The 14214-nt window shown below is 44.1% G+C and overlaps 1 protein-coding gene across 1 annotated transcript; it reads right to left on the bottom strand.

The window, feature by feature from the left end:
* Window positions 1-1172: 1172 nt before the first annotated feature.
* LOC149461604 (structure-specific endonuclease subunit EME2-like) lies at window positions 1173-11093 on the bottom strand. The gene is made up of 5 exons (XM_089678039.1): window positions 10912-11093; window positions 7439-7541; window positions 5560-5675; window positions 3764-3953; window positions 1173-1403 (listed from the first exon to the last, which is right to left on the bottom strand). Exons 1-5 carry the CDS (start codon window positions 11091-11093, stop codon window positions 1173-1175), a joined length of 822 nt encoding a protein of 273 aa, XP_089534165.1.
* Between the last annotated feature and the right edge of the window lie 3121 nt (window positions 11094-14214).

Genomic DNA, 14214 nt, shown 5'->3' on the forward strand with positions numbered 1-14214 from the left:
GTGAGTTTGGGGTGGAAGGTATTGACTGGCCTGCACAGAGTCCTGACCTTAACCCGGTAGAACACCTTTGGGATGAATTAGAGCGGAGACTGTGAGCCAGGCCTTCTCGTTCGACATCAGTGCCTGATCTCACAAATGTGCTTCTGGAAGAATGGTCAAACATTCCCATAGACACCCTCCTAAATCTCGTGGACAGCAGAAGAGTTGAAGCTGTAAAGGTCGGGGCCAACTAAATATTGAACCCTATGGACTAAGACTGGGATGCCATTAAAGTTCATGTGCGTGTAAAGGCAGGCCGAACAATACTTTTGACAATATAGTGTATATGGGACTGGCCTCATAATTATTTTGAGGGGTATTTTATGTGGTGGAGGGGAGGGAGGAGAGTGGACACACGTCCACTCTCCTCCCCTTCTTGCTGTGACCCAGAAAACTATGTGTATGACATCTTTTCCAGGTCACTTGTCACTTTCGTTGGCTAGCAGAGTCGGGAAGGAATGTATTGCAGTGCGATTTGCATTGCAGTACACTCAGTGAAGTACAGAGGAGACATCTTTTAGACTGAGAACCTGTCACCTAAAAATCATCAGCAGGTAAGTAACTTCAGTGCAGAAGAGACAAAGCATGTCTTTTCTGCAATAAACTTCCTGCCTGTTTGCCCATTTTTATTATTTTAGCTAAAGTACCACTTTATTGACTGTAGGCATGTGGCCCTTTCATATATGATGTGTGGCCCTCAGACCTTAGTGGTCTATAGTGGAAACATCGATTGGGGCAATAGAATTGATGTTTACTAGTTTCATGTAACGTGTTCCCTGTTTTCTATTGTCTTCAAAAGCACACCCCCAGCCCAAAATGTGGCACGTCTACACTCTCTAGCCCTCATTTTCATCTATTAAAGTCTGAAGTCTCCGACAGTCCACTCAAGCATTATATATATTGAACAGTATGTGCGGTCCTTTGGTGATGTCAGGGGCCACATTTGATGCCCCCTTTATCTCATACGTTGACAACCACTGATCTAAAGTGACTATAGATCTTTCCATAGGGTGCGAATGAGCCAGTCATTAAAACACACAGGCACATTTTCCTTACTGCAATGATTGGAAACATATTTTTATTATAAATACTTTACTGCCAAATAACAGTACAAAAGCACCAGTGATTATGTACTAGGAATTTAAGTCCAATACCAGTTCTGGATTGGTTGAGGTCATGAACAGCCAGATGCGTCGTGACAAATCAGGACCAATGCGCCTCTCTCTTGTCTGGTCTTGGTCATTAGACTGTGTGACATCTTCATCTGGATACTCCATATCGTCTGTGGCACCTCCAGCACGTGGTACCCTCAGGTTACTGAGGAGAGATAGTCTCTCTTTATCAGTATTACATGCCACGTATGCCTGGATAGAGAGAAAAGATACAGAATTTACTTTCTTTGAATAACATCAGCTTTATACACCGACTACTAGAATTAATACGGAACAGATGAAATGCGTACATGTGAGCTTATTTACCTGCTAAAGGATTTGTGTTTCCGTCCATCCGGTCTTACCATTTACACAGCTCTGCCTCACAGCACATCCCTGCCTGGAAGGGGAGGGGACTTGATTTGTCTCTGCTGTGGATTCATTTTTACTTACAGATCTATTTTCCACCCCACCCTGTGTCAGGGCAATGAAAGGAGAAGCAGCACACTGCGCTCATCCCTTCATCACTGCTCTTTTATCAGCATGCTCCTTTTGCACTGCAGCAACACCTGGCTGATTGTGCTTCCTCCTTTCTGAGCTCTGCTGTACAGGGGAATGCAGGCTGATACCAAGCCAAACATGGTGCTTACACTGCTGACACTGAAAAAAATACATTAATATGATGTAATAATGATTACAGAACAGCATCAATGTATGTTTCTATTAAACTAGTAAGGTAAAGTCTAAGAAATACTTGAAGCACTTACCTTTTAATACCTTCCAGACTAATATGGTAAAGTCTAAGAAATACTTGAAGCACTTACCTTTTAATACCTTCCAGACTAATATGGTAAAGTCTAAGAAATACTTGAAGCACTTACCTTTTAATACCTTCCAGACTAATAAGGTAAAGTCTAAGAAATACTTGAAGCACTTACAGTACCTTTTAATACCTTCCAGACTAATATGGTAAAGTCTAAGAAATACTTGAAGCACTTACCTTTTAATACCTTCCAGACTAGTATGGTAAAGTCTAAGAAATACTTGAAGCACTTACCTTTTAATACCTTCCAGACTAATATGGTAAAGTCTAAGAAATACTTGAAGCACTTACCTTTTAATACCTTCCAGACTAGTATGGTAAAGTCTAAGAAATACTTGAAGCACTTTCCTTTTAATATTTTCCAGATCCACCAGAGATCCCCATATTCTGGGGTGCTCGAATATGCAAATATTGCCTTAAAAGAGTAATGGTGAGGGTTGACACCCCCTCCCCCTCTCCTGGCTCCTGTGCCTCCCTATTGGCCACTGAGCTTACCTGTCAGTGGGGAATAGTAGATGAGAGGGGCTTTGGGAAAGATTGTAAAATTTCAAAACCATCTTATACAAGCAATTAAAAAACAAGGTCTATTTTTATATATACTGTACATCAGCTTGATGTAACTAAGTAAATGTCTTACTTCCAGTCAATTTCAGATATGTGCTTTTCTACGGCATGCCTTAGAACAGTGGTCTCCAAACTGTGGCCCGGGGACCAGATGCGGCCCTTTACTTGCTTTTATCTGGCCCTTGGGGAACTATTTCATCCAATGATACCAACAATGGGGCATAATTACCCTCACTGACACCAATGATGGGGCACTATTCCTGCCAATGACACCAAGGATGGGACACAATTTCTCCCAATGACACTAACAATAGGGCCATATGACATTAATGATGGGGTACAATTCATCTCAATGACACCAACGATGAGGCACAATTCCTCCCAATGACACCAAAGATGGGACAGAATTTATCTCACTGATACCAATGATGAGGCAAATTTCCTCCCAATGACACCAAAGATGGCGTCAATGACTTTTCCCCACTAACATCAGGGACTTTTTTTACTCCTAATCCAGCCCCCAGAAAGTCTAAAGGACATTACCCCTTGGCACCGGCGCCTCCTGGCCCTTTAAGGGTTTCAGAAGTCGGGAGGCGGGGCAGGGTTTAGCGTCATGTGACCTCCGTGACACACTGTCACATGATCGGGAAAGGTCGCGATCGAAAGAGGAGATTGGGACCTTTCCATGAGTACTGGACATGTGTGCTGGGAGTGCGCAGGCGTGTGCTCTCAGCACATATGTTTTTTTAATAGAACGCAAATGTGCGGCCGCTCAGCGTCTAGGCCCAGACACCGGGAGGCCGCACATTTGCATGTGTCAAGAGGTTAAACTGGCCCTTTGTTTGGAAAGTTTGGAGACCCTGCCTTAGAAGATGGTCCATTGTTTTGATAGGAGTGACCAATGATCCCTATGGCTATACACTCCTCTGTCTAATATCTGCAGATGCTCAAGCTTTCCCTTTAGTGTGAAAAATAGTGGGGGAGATTTGCTAAAACTGGTGCACACAGAATCTGGTGCAGTTGTGCATGGTAGCCAATCAGCTTCTAGGTTTTATTGTCAAAGGATAACTGAACAAGCTGAAGATTGAAGCTGATTGGTTACTATGCACAGCTGCACCAGCTTTAGTAAATCTCCCCCATTGCATGTGGATCCTGGGCAGAAAACACATTACACAAAGACACTGACCTGCATAAGGAGTTGTGGAGAAGGATAGGCCTCTGTTATAGTTGCAGCCATTGCTGGACTGACTCTATTAAACTGCTGAATCTGTCTCTTCCAGGCCAATGGTAAGCCAGTGAGCGATCCTTTGGGTCCCCACCCTCGCCAGGTGCCTGCTGAGGTGCAGAAGGAGTAGCTCTGAGCCTCCCAGTGCAACCTGCAGACAGAGAGAGAACGTTGTTTACCACGGTCCACCTTGCTGCACCATCACTTATAGGTCATCTGACCTCAATGTTTGCTGCAAAGAAAAGAAAAATTTGGGGCATGCATGCGTGTGCCCACTGCTGACCCCCACTGAGACTGGACACTGTGCAATTTTGTCAGCAGGTTTCATCCAATGATTTATGGCTGACACCTGCTGATTGGCTGTATCCATTCACAGCACACAGCCCTGTGTTTACAAACACACAGGACTCTGTACACAGAACAGCGATCTGTCTGTTTCTTCTCCCTGAAAAGCAGGGAAAAAAAACAGCCAGATCTCTTGGGCCCCTTTCACATAGACGTTCTGATCGGGTCCATCTGCCCGTTTTTCAGGTGGACCCATTGAAACCTCTATTCTCCTCTATGGAGCGGCGGGTGTAAATGGACATGTGTCTGTTTACACCCAACGACATCCAATCCGATTTGATCCGTCGAAAAGAGATGGATGGGGATCCATTCCCCTTCTGTCCACCGGATCGGATGGGATGGCCGTTGGATGGAAACACACAGGCGGTTGTTTTCCATTCGACCGCTCATAGAAGACAGTTGATCCGCTGACTGGTCCACCCCGTCTGAAAGGGGCCTTAGTAAAAGCAGCACATATTACACATACAACACTTGTTAGGCACACAGTTAACCCCTTGACTGCCCCTTGATGTGAACCCTTTCCAAGCCAGTGTAATTAGTACAGGGACAGTGTAAAGTATTATATCTGATCACTGTATTAGTGATGTCAGTGTCATTTAATTTACCTCCCAGTGACGGTCTGTTAGCACTAGATTGCCCACCACACTATCACAGTCCAACTGTAAGTCACTGATCACCAGCACAGCGTTAAAGCTGCGTAAATTCCAGTATATATACACCATAGTTTTTAGATGCTATAACTTTCAAACAAACCAATTATTATACACTTAGTGGGATTTTTCCTTTACCAAAGACATGTAGCAGCATTTTGGCCTAAATTTATGAAGAAATTAGATTTTTTACATTTCTTTATTTTTTATAACAGAAAGTAGAAAATATTGTGTTTTATTTCCCCAAACTTTTTTGGGTTTTTTTTTGTTTATATAATAAAAAATAACACCAAAAGAAGACTCAAATTTCACTTGGGTACAGTGTTGTATGACTGAGCAATTGCCAGTTAAAGTAGCACAGTGGTGAATATAAAAAAAATTCCCTGGTCATGAAGGGGGTAAAACCTTCGAGAGGTCAAATGATTAAACAGAGGCTAAGAAAATAGCTTCCTTGGCTGTAAAGGGCAAGAGGGTTTAGCTCTGCTCTAAGTGTATGTTATTTCAAGATGTTGCAGTTTGGTTATTGGCGTACACCTAAAACGGAAATAATTTAGTAGGCATTCAGTGGATTCAAAATAGACAATTCATTTTAAATGTAAATTCTTTTTCCTTTATACCACCTGAAAATGCTGATTTGCTGAAAAACAGAAATCTAAATAATCCATTAAAGCAGGGCAATGATTATAAGGCTGCTCATGTCACTTGTATAACCTTTCACTCACAAGGAATTTACATTGTCCAGTCACTTTTTTGTGAACTCACCGGAACGGGCGCTGAGCTATACTCTTGGTCACAGCACACACATGTTGCCCCAGTTCTCTCCATGTATCCAAGAATAAGACTTCGGTCTCATGGTACAGCTGTAGAAAGATAAGTGCCTACCTCCACAGAGGAGGATAACAGTTATCAAAGAAGGTGACATCACAGAGAAAACTTTATTAGAATATACATAATGCTTTCACATTAAAATTTAGATTTGACAGCATGCCTAACAGTGATAATAAACTAGAGAAAAATCAGAGTTAAAGGGCAACTCCATCTTTTTGCACCATGTTACGCCCATATTTAGGTGCTGCCCCAATCTAAAAGGATCTTGTAAAGAGATGCAAAGGTCGCTCCTTTTCTTACAAAATAATTTTACATTCATGACTACAAAAAGTAAAAAAAAAAACAAAAGAAAAAAAAACACCTAAGCCGGGGCCACTGATGCAGAGAAGGTCTGAGATTCTTATTACAGCTCTGAAACTGATCAGAAAGAGGGCTGATCTTGCCACTTGGCAGTCAGTTTGCAAAAAGTTTTGACAATAACTCAGTTTCTACTGTAAATTACACAGGAAGGTTAAATAAAGTGACAAATCTTTAGTAAATTCTCCCCAGAAGCTAGTTTGAAAAATATATTATGGCTTCAACATAAAAGCCTCATTGCTCACTGGGTGTTTAGCCCCCCGTGCCTGAAATCCTGGCATTTTGGTGCAAATGAAAAGTTCACCATCCAGCCCCACTGCTGACAGTCTGAAAAAATCTATGAGAGGCTGAAAGCTGCTGCGGATGGATGGGACTGGATGGTGCGCAGAGTGGTACTAACATTTAGGGCAGTATGTTCCCAGGAACGAATACCCAGAATACATGCAGTGTGCACTCCCAGCATTCATCCTTGGCCACATACTGCCCAGGGGCGGACTGACCATTTGGAAACTCGGGCACTGCCTGAGGGCCCGGGGTCAGTAGGGGGCCCCATGAGATGCCCCTGGTACCTTTTTCATAGGCTTTTTTGAGTTTGGACAAGGACACAGGGGCCCCATAATCCCCTATTGCCCGGGGGCCCCATGAGTTGTCAGTCCACCCCTGATACTGCCACAAACATTAGGAACACTCAGTGCAACATCCAGGCCTGTCCAGCCGCAGCAGCTTTCAGCCTCTCATAGAGTTTTACAAGTTGCCGACAGTGAGGCTGGATGGTGCAACCTTTGCCTTCCGCCCGCATCAAGATGCTGGGATCTCATGCTTCGTTGCTAAATGTCTAGTGTGCATGGGACCTGAGGTGTCTGGAACATGTAAACTTAAAGTGGAACTAAATGTAAAATAGAAACATTTGTGAACAGGCAGTCTTTTTATTGCAGAAAAAAAATGCAATGTTACACTTTCCTGCCTATTTGCAGTCCTCTGTAGAATGTACACTGAACTGCACAAACTGGCAAACTCCCAGCGTGCCCGGATGACTGCACTCCTGCACATGTATGGGAGTGATGTCATCCCACATCAGCCAATCAAAACAAACAAAAACCAGGGTCCAAAAGAACCCAGGGAGAAGAGAACAGCGCCGAGCAGGGACTTTATGGGTGTCAGATTGTTGGAACTAGAACTAAGGTAAGTACGTGTGCCTTTAGTTCCACTTTAAGACAAAAATGTATTGCATAAGCTCACTGGGCCACATAGTCCCCCCCCCCCTTTAGGACACAATGCAGCAAAGTAAAAGAACTATGTAGCAAAACAAAATTCATTTTAGGCTCTTGCTTAAAACAAAAAATTGTATTCAAAATTTAGTTTCCAAAACTAATCCTAGAAGATGATACTAAAGAAGATGATGTATGGAGAAGTCTTTAACCGAGGACTGGTATTTAAATGTAGATTAGCTACCAACCTCATCTATATGTCGCCTGGTCACTTGGCTTTCTGGCTGTTCATCATAGCAAAGGCTTGGCTCTAGAGAGTGTCCCTCCATCTTACGCGACAGTCTTTGACATCTGGTGGTCAAAAAAACATTTACTATTAAAGCTCAGTCAGTTCACTTATACCATCTCAGTGTTTTCCGTCTTCAAGCATAAAAAGAGAACCCCAAATAAATAAATAAAAAAGTGAGTGCTTTCAACGTCAGCAGCTATGCACTAAAGGTAACCAAATAAAACTTCAGTCAAAACAGTAAGTAAAGTGCAGCGCTATAAATAATTAAATAAATGATAATAATGTCCGTATAAAATGAATATTCTTATGGTGACAATCCGTGTGTAGAGTGCCCACTATGGCGGTACTTCAGTGCTTGTGTTTTTAAAAGTGGGGTAAGAATACGCACTCACCAGATGTGTAAAGAAATTACGCATTTAAATCAATCATCAGAGGTCCCCTTTAAGGAAGCGGATTAAGCCATGTATAGAGATATCCTCCCTCTGTATGGGTGGTATGTCAGGCACTTCTGGGTGGTATATGGATCCAGTAAACCAGAGGTCCCCTTTAAGGGATGAGTGGGTGTAGCAACCTGTGTAGCAGGAACTCCCTCCTCTGTGTAATAAGGTAGATCTTGATTCAGGGGTGAGCTCTAGGAAATCAATGACTCCACTTCATTAAAGGGGACCTCCGATCATTGATCTATATGCGTAATTTATTTACGCATCTGGTGAGTGCGTATTCTTACACCACTTTTAAAAGCACAAGCACTGAAGTACCGCCATAGTGGGTACTCTACACACGGATTGTCACCATAAGAATATTCATTTATACGGACATTATTATAATTTATTTACTTATTTATAGTGCTGCACTTTACTTACTATAAAAAGAGAACCCACCTCTTTGTTACGTTAGCTTTTGGAACCAGAAGTCTGGTGTTGTTAGTGCACGGTTTTTAGCAAAAAACTGAGGACTTGGGGTAAATAATGCAGGTGCCTGTGAACTACACCCACTATGCACTGATTACACTTGCAATGCTCTGCAGGACTGAATGCATATATTTAAAAGAGAAGCATTGCCAATCGTCTCCTATGGATCATAGGTGTGCAGCTTGTTCTGCACTCCTGTGATCCATTTTCTGACCTCACAGAGCCAGTCCAGGCTCCGAAAGATCCTAACCACATGGTTGGAATCCACCCAGAATCCTGGACCGGCAACTGACTCAGCTTCTCAGCAATCCACTGATATCCTGAGCCAGCCACTCCCACCCCCGCCTATCACTCCAGTGAGTGCTGGAGGGGCAGAGCAGAGAGCCAGTCACTGACAATCACTGCTCCCTTCTCAGAGTGGAGGGGAGAACTGAGCGATCAGCAGTGTCTGATCACTTAATTCTCAGTGGATAGCCGGTGGGGGACAGATGCAGCATCAGATTGATGCTGCATCAACCTAGGTGAGTAGAAGATTTTCTCTTTGTATAGCCCATACTTCTCTTTTAATAAATGCACATTTTTGATTTTATTAATGTGTGTGCAACCTCACCTTCAACACTTAACCTTTAAGCAGAAATCGGGGCAAAATGTTTTTTGAACCATTCAGTGGTGCTGTGCCCATACTGCACGGGCCATCTGCTCGTTTTTGTCTAGGGGTCATAAGAGTGAAAATATACTTACCGAATCAGATGATCCTCAGAGCGCAACACTGGTCCTTGCCGCTTCCCCCCCCCCCGCATACTAGCGGTCTTGTCAATGGACTGTTCCTGACGTCATCATGCCAACAGACCGTCTCAGAGCCTGAGGATGGCAGGAACAGTCCACCGCTGGACTTGGGGGAGCGTGGTTTTCCGGAGGATCGGAGGACGGGATATATATAGCTTTTCCACTAAACCCCTGGACAAAACGAGCAGTTTTCCCATGCAGCGCACAGCCCCACTGCATGGGAAAGTAAAATTTTACATGGAGTTCTGCTTTAAATTTCAATCTGTAAACCAGACTTGCATCTTAAAATCAGACTGACTATTGAACACTGTAGCTTTGAACAGAAAGTTTTTTGGACAAAAAAATGTAAATAAAAATGTTTAACTTGAATCAGACTAATGGTATTATTTCAAAAGTGAAAGGTCCTCTTTAACCACTAGCCGACCGCGCATAGCCGAATGACGGCTGCACCGCGGCCGGCCAGTTCTGAGTGGACGTCATATGACGTCCTCCCAGAACGCGCTCTCCTGCGCGCCCCAGGGGGCGCGCACCCGGCGATCTCCGTGATCGCTGTGTCCTATGGACACAGCTGATCAGGAGATGTGGTGAAAGGCCGAGCCCACCGGCCTTTTACCACGTGATCAGCGGTGTCCAATGACACGCTGATCACAGGAAAATGCAAGTGCCGGTTCTCGGCTGCACTTTCCTCACGCTGTCAGATCGTGAGGAAAGTACTGCCGAGAACCGGCAGTTGTCACAGCGGGGATCGGCACCGATCATCAGGGCACTGATGATCAGTGCCCTGATGATCGGTGCCCAGCAGTGACCCCCGCATTTCCGGTCAGCAGTGCGCCCACTAGCCCCGCCCACCCATTCCCAGCAGTGCCCCCACCTGTGCCCAGCAGTGCCCCCACCTGTGCCCAGCAGTGCCCCCACCTGTGCCACTCTGCAGTGCCACCTACCTGTGCCCAGAAGTGCCACCTACATGTGCCCAGAAGTGCCACCCACCTGTGCCCACCCACCTGTGCCCACCAGTGCCACCCACCTGTGCCCACCAGTGCCACCCACATGTGCCCACCCACCAGTGCTGTCCACCAGTGCCACCCACCAGTGCCACCCACCAGTGCTGCCAGTCAGTGCCACCAGTCAGTGCCCAGGAGTTGTGCCAGTCAGTGCCGCCAGTCAGTGCCCAGAAGTGATGCCAGTCAGTGCCGTCTATCAGTACCCATCATCAGTGTCACCTATCAGTGCCGCCTATCAGTGCTGCATATCAGTGCCGCCTATCCGTGACCCCTAATTAGTGCTGTCTATCAGTGCCGCCTATCCATGCCACCTCATTAGTACTGCCTATCAGTGCCCTTTAGTGCTGCCTATCAGTGCCCATCAGTGCCGCCTATCAGTGCCCATCAGTGCCGCCTCATCAACGCAAATCAGTGAAGGAGAAAAAATACCTGTTTGAAAAATTTTATAAAAGAAACAAATAAACTTTTTTTTTTTTTTCAAATTTTTTGCACTTTTTTTAATTTATAGCGCAAAAAGTAAAGCGCCCAGTGGCGATTAAATACCACCAAAAGAAAGCTCTATTTGTGAGAAAAAAATGATCAAAATTTCATATGGGTACAATGTTGCATGACCGCGCAATTGTCAATCAAAGTGCGGCAGCGCTGAAAGCTGAAAATTGGCCTGGTAAGGAAGGGGGTATAAGTGCCCGGTAGGCAAGTGGTTAATGAAAGTTGCAGTCTGTAATCCAACTTACCTTCTATAATCATGTAGCCCCAAAACAGCCAACTTGATCTTCTTTCCAGAACACTTCCTATCTATTCCAAACACAGAGGTCGGAGTCATGGCGTTTTCAGGAGCCAGGAATGGAGAGGGATCAGCTACTTTAGATCTTACAAGGCTGTTATTAACTTTTTCACTGCTGGGCCCGATGTCCATTTTTTCACCTCACATACCCAGACCACTTTGGCAATGTTTTCACTGGTTATGATCGGCAGCTGCTGATTGTGGCCCTTCATGAATTAGGAGAGTCTCAGGTACCACTCTGCCATAAGTTCATGATCAGCGTAGTGGCTATTAGCTTATAGACTAAGGCAGTGGTCTCCAAACTGTGTCCCGGGGGCCAGATGCAGGCCTTTGCTTGTTTTTTCCAGTGAAAGGATTAAACACAACCTCCACCCCGATCATGCCATGCTTTTAATACCAATGAAAGCGGATCTATCATTACAAATTAGAAAGCACATGAATCAATATGGGAACATTTTACCATGACATTCTTTTGAGTAAAAAAAGTACCTTTTTGTTGTTATTAAAAAAAATGGCTGCTCAGGTGATCTAAAGCCTGAGTGGAAGAAAATGTGGGTTCAGTTCGCATCACTCCCTTGTTTTCCCCTTTGTTCTATCTGTATACTTCATATCTTTTCTATATCCATCTACAGTACATGCCTTTTCTTACATATTCCTTTGTAATTAAACTACTTCCACGTATAATCTCCCAAAATGAAAACAACTGAAATATACATAGACATTTAGCAACATTTTACTACTTCAAGTCTCTCTAAGGTAAGATTCACACTACTGTTGGTTGTGAACAAAATTGTGCGCTTTCCTGACGCAAAACATCCTGTACAACAAACACTTTACTCCTGCGCTAGGAAAGGACTCAGTAGACCTAATAAGAATGTTCTGGAATTTTCTGGAATATGCACTGCTTGCTGCCCTCAACAGACCGGGGTGGTCCGAATACACTGGATACAAATGGAGAAACAGAAAAAGGGCGCACCGACCTAGTGCATTATCGTTTAAAATAATGTATTAAAGAAACAAAAATAGGTATCATACTCACAATGGACATAATAACACAGGTATGTCAAACTGAACAAGGTGTATGATCCAAACAACATCTGAGTCCATACGATGGAACCCTGGATGACCAACTGGCTAACGCGTTTCGAGGACACAACCTCTTCTTCAGAGCCAACACTACAGGAGTCTGTACTTCTCTTTATATAAGTTACTAAATGGTAACAAAAGGGCTGTCCTTTGGCAGACACGTGGCAGTGCCAATATTTCTGAATTAATTAATTATTATTATTAGTAGTAGTAGTATTTATCAACTCCTAATGGCACTCCCATGCGTCTGTTTTCACACATACTGAAATGCAGGGTACGTTTTGATGCGGCATAATTTTTAACAGGGGTCAGGGGCTTCTTTACCATGATTCCTACATGTAGGGAAGCCCACTGAAATTAATAAACTGATCCACACATAACTCACAGGAACTTGATAAAAACGCAGTTAAACGCACAGATGTAAACTGAGCCTTAAGGCGGAGCTCCTCCCAAAAGGTGAAGTTCCGCTTTAAGGACTGCTCCCCCGCTCCCCATTAAGGACTGGCACCTTTGGGTGCCCAAATTTGACAGGTACCTGCTCCCATTTCCGGTCTGATTGCCTAGGCGATTGGAAACAGAAGTTGTCCTCCCTCCCTCTCTGTAGTCTTTTGGGACACGTGACAGGTCCCAGAAGACTACAGGACCATTCAGGAAGTGCAGCACTACTCGCGCATGTGCAGTGGGTACCCGGCTGTGAAGCCGCAAGCTATCACAGCTGGGTGCCCACACTGAAGATGCCGGCCTCCTGGAATACATGACGGCCTGCTGGCCTCCTGGAATCCAGGACGGCCGGTGAAACGGGCTGCGGGAGACACACCACAGGACCGAGGGACAGGTAAATGGCTGTTTTTTAAAAGTCAGCAGTTTTTGTAGCTAATGAGTTATTTTTTGACAAGTGAGTAGAACTCCACTTTAAAGTGTTACTAAACCCTGGACCCTGCATTAACTATATCTGGCCTCCCACAGTACATAGAACATAGAAATATAATTATTTTAGTAAATATAAACTGCTAAGTACCTTTTCTTTTATCAGCGGGTAGAGCAGTCCTGAGACTTCTATCAATGTCCAGCAGAGTACTGGATAAAGATGGTAGGAGGAGTTTTCATTCTCCCGACTGACTTATGAGGCTGCATGACCCCTAAACCTCTGTCTGGACAGTGCTTATTGACCCTGTGCTGGATATATGCACTCTCCCAAGAAAATAAAAAAAGGTCTCTAGCAATACACACCAAACTGTGCATGTGCAGCTTGTCTCCAAGGCTCTGTTCTATCAGCAGATGGATTGGGGACAGCAGTAGAAGGGGAGGATCAGAGAAGTCTGGATCAAACATAATTTTTACACAGTGCAGAGGATTAACCCCTTAGGTTCCACAGTGAGTATAACAAGCATGATTTACTGCATATACAGACTGATTTTACTGTTGTGGGTTTAGTAACACTTTAAGCACAAAAAAATAAAAAATCTAGGACACATACTGTAAACCTTTTTTTACATCTATTATAATTGACCTCAGCAAATGCAATTATTGTACATATGGCACATGGATATTGAGCTATATGCCCCATGGGTCCCTATATTATTATTAGTATATTATTATACAGGATTTATATAGCGCCAACAGTTTGCTCAGCGTTTTACAATATAACGGGAGACAATACAGCAACAATACAAGAGGGATAGGAGGGCCTTGCTCCTTGGAGCTTACAATCTAAGAGGGAGGGGCTAGTGGTTCAAAAGTTAGTAACTGTGGGGGATGGACTGGTAGGAGGAGTAGAAGATTCCATTATTAGCTGAGGGCAGGATAGGCTTTCCTGAAGAGATAGGTTTTCAGAGATCACCTAAAAGTGAGCAGAGTAGGCGATATTCTGATAAATTGGGGTAGAGAGTTCCAGAGCATGGGGGAAGCTCTGGAGAAGTCCTGGAGATGAGCATGGGAGGAGGAGACAAGGGAGCTAGAGAGTAGAAGGTCGTGCAAGGAGCGGAGAGTACGGTTTGGATGATATTTGGAGACAAGATTGGTGATGTAATTTGGGGCAGAGTTATAAATGGCTTTATATGTTATTGTTAATGTTTTGAATTTTATCCGTTGGGCAATGGGAAGCCAGTGGAGGGATTGGCAGAGAGGGGTGGCAGATACAGAATATATATAAATCTGCATGTTCTTC

The sequence above is a fragment of the Staurois parvus genome, unplaced genomic scaffold (assembly GCF_062004578.1).
Source record: "Staurois parvus isolate SC_StPar_1 unplaced genomic scaffold, SC_StPar_1.0 ptg000197l, whole genome shotgun sequence".
NCBI lineage: Eukaryota > Metazoa > Chordata > Amphibia > Anura > Ranidae > Staurois > Staurois parvus.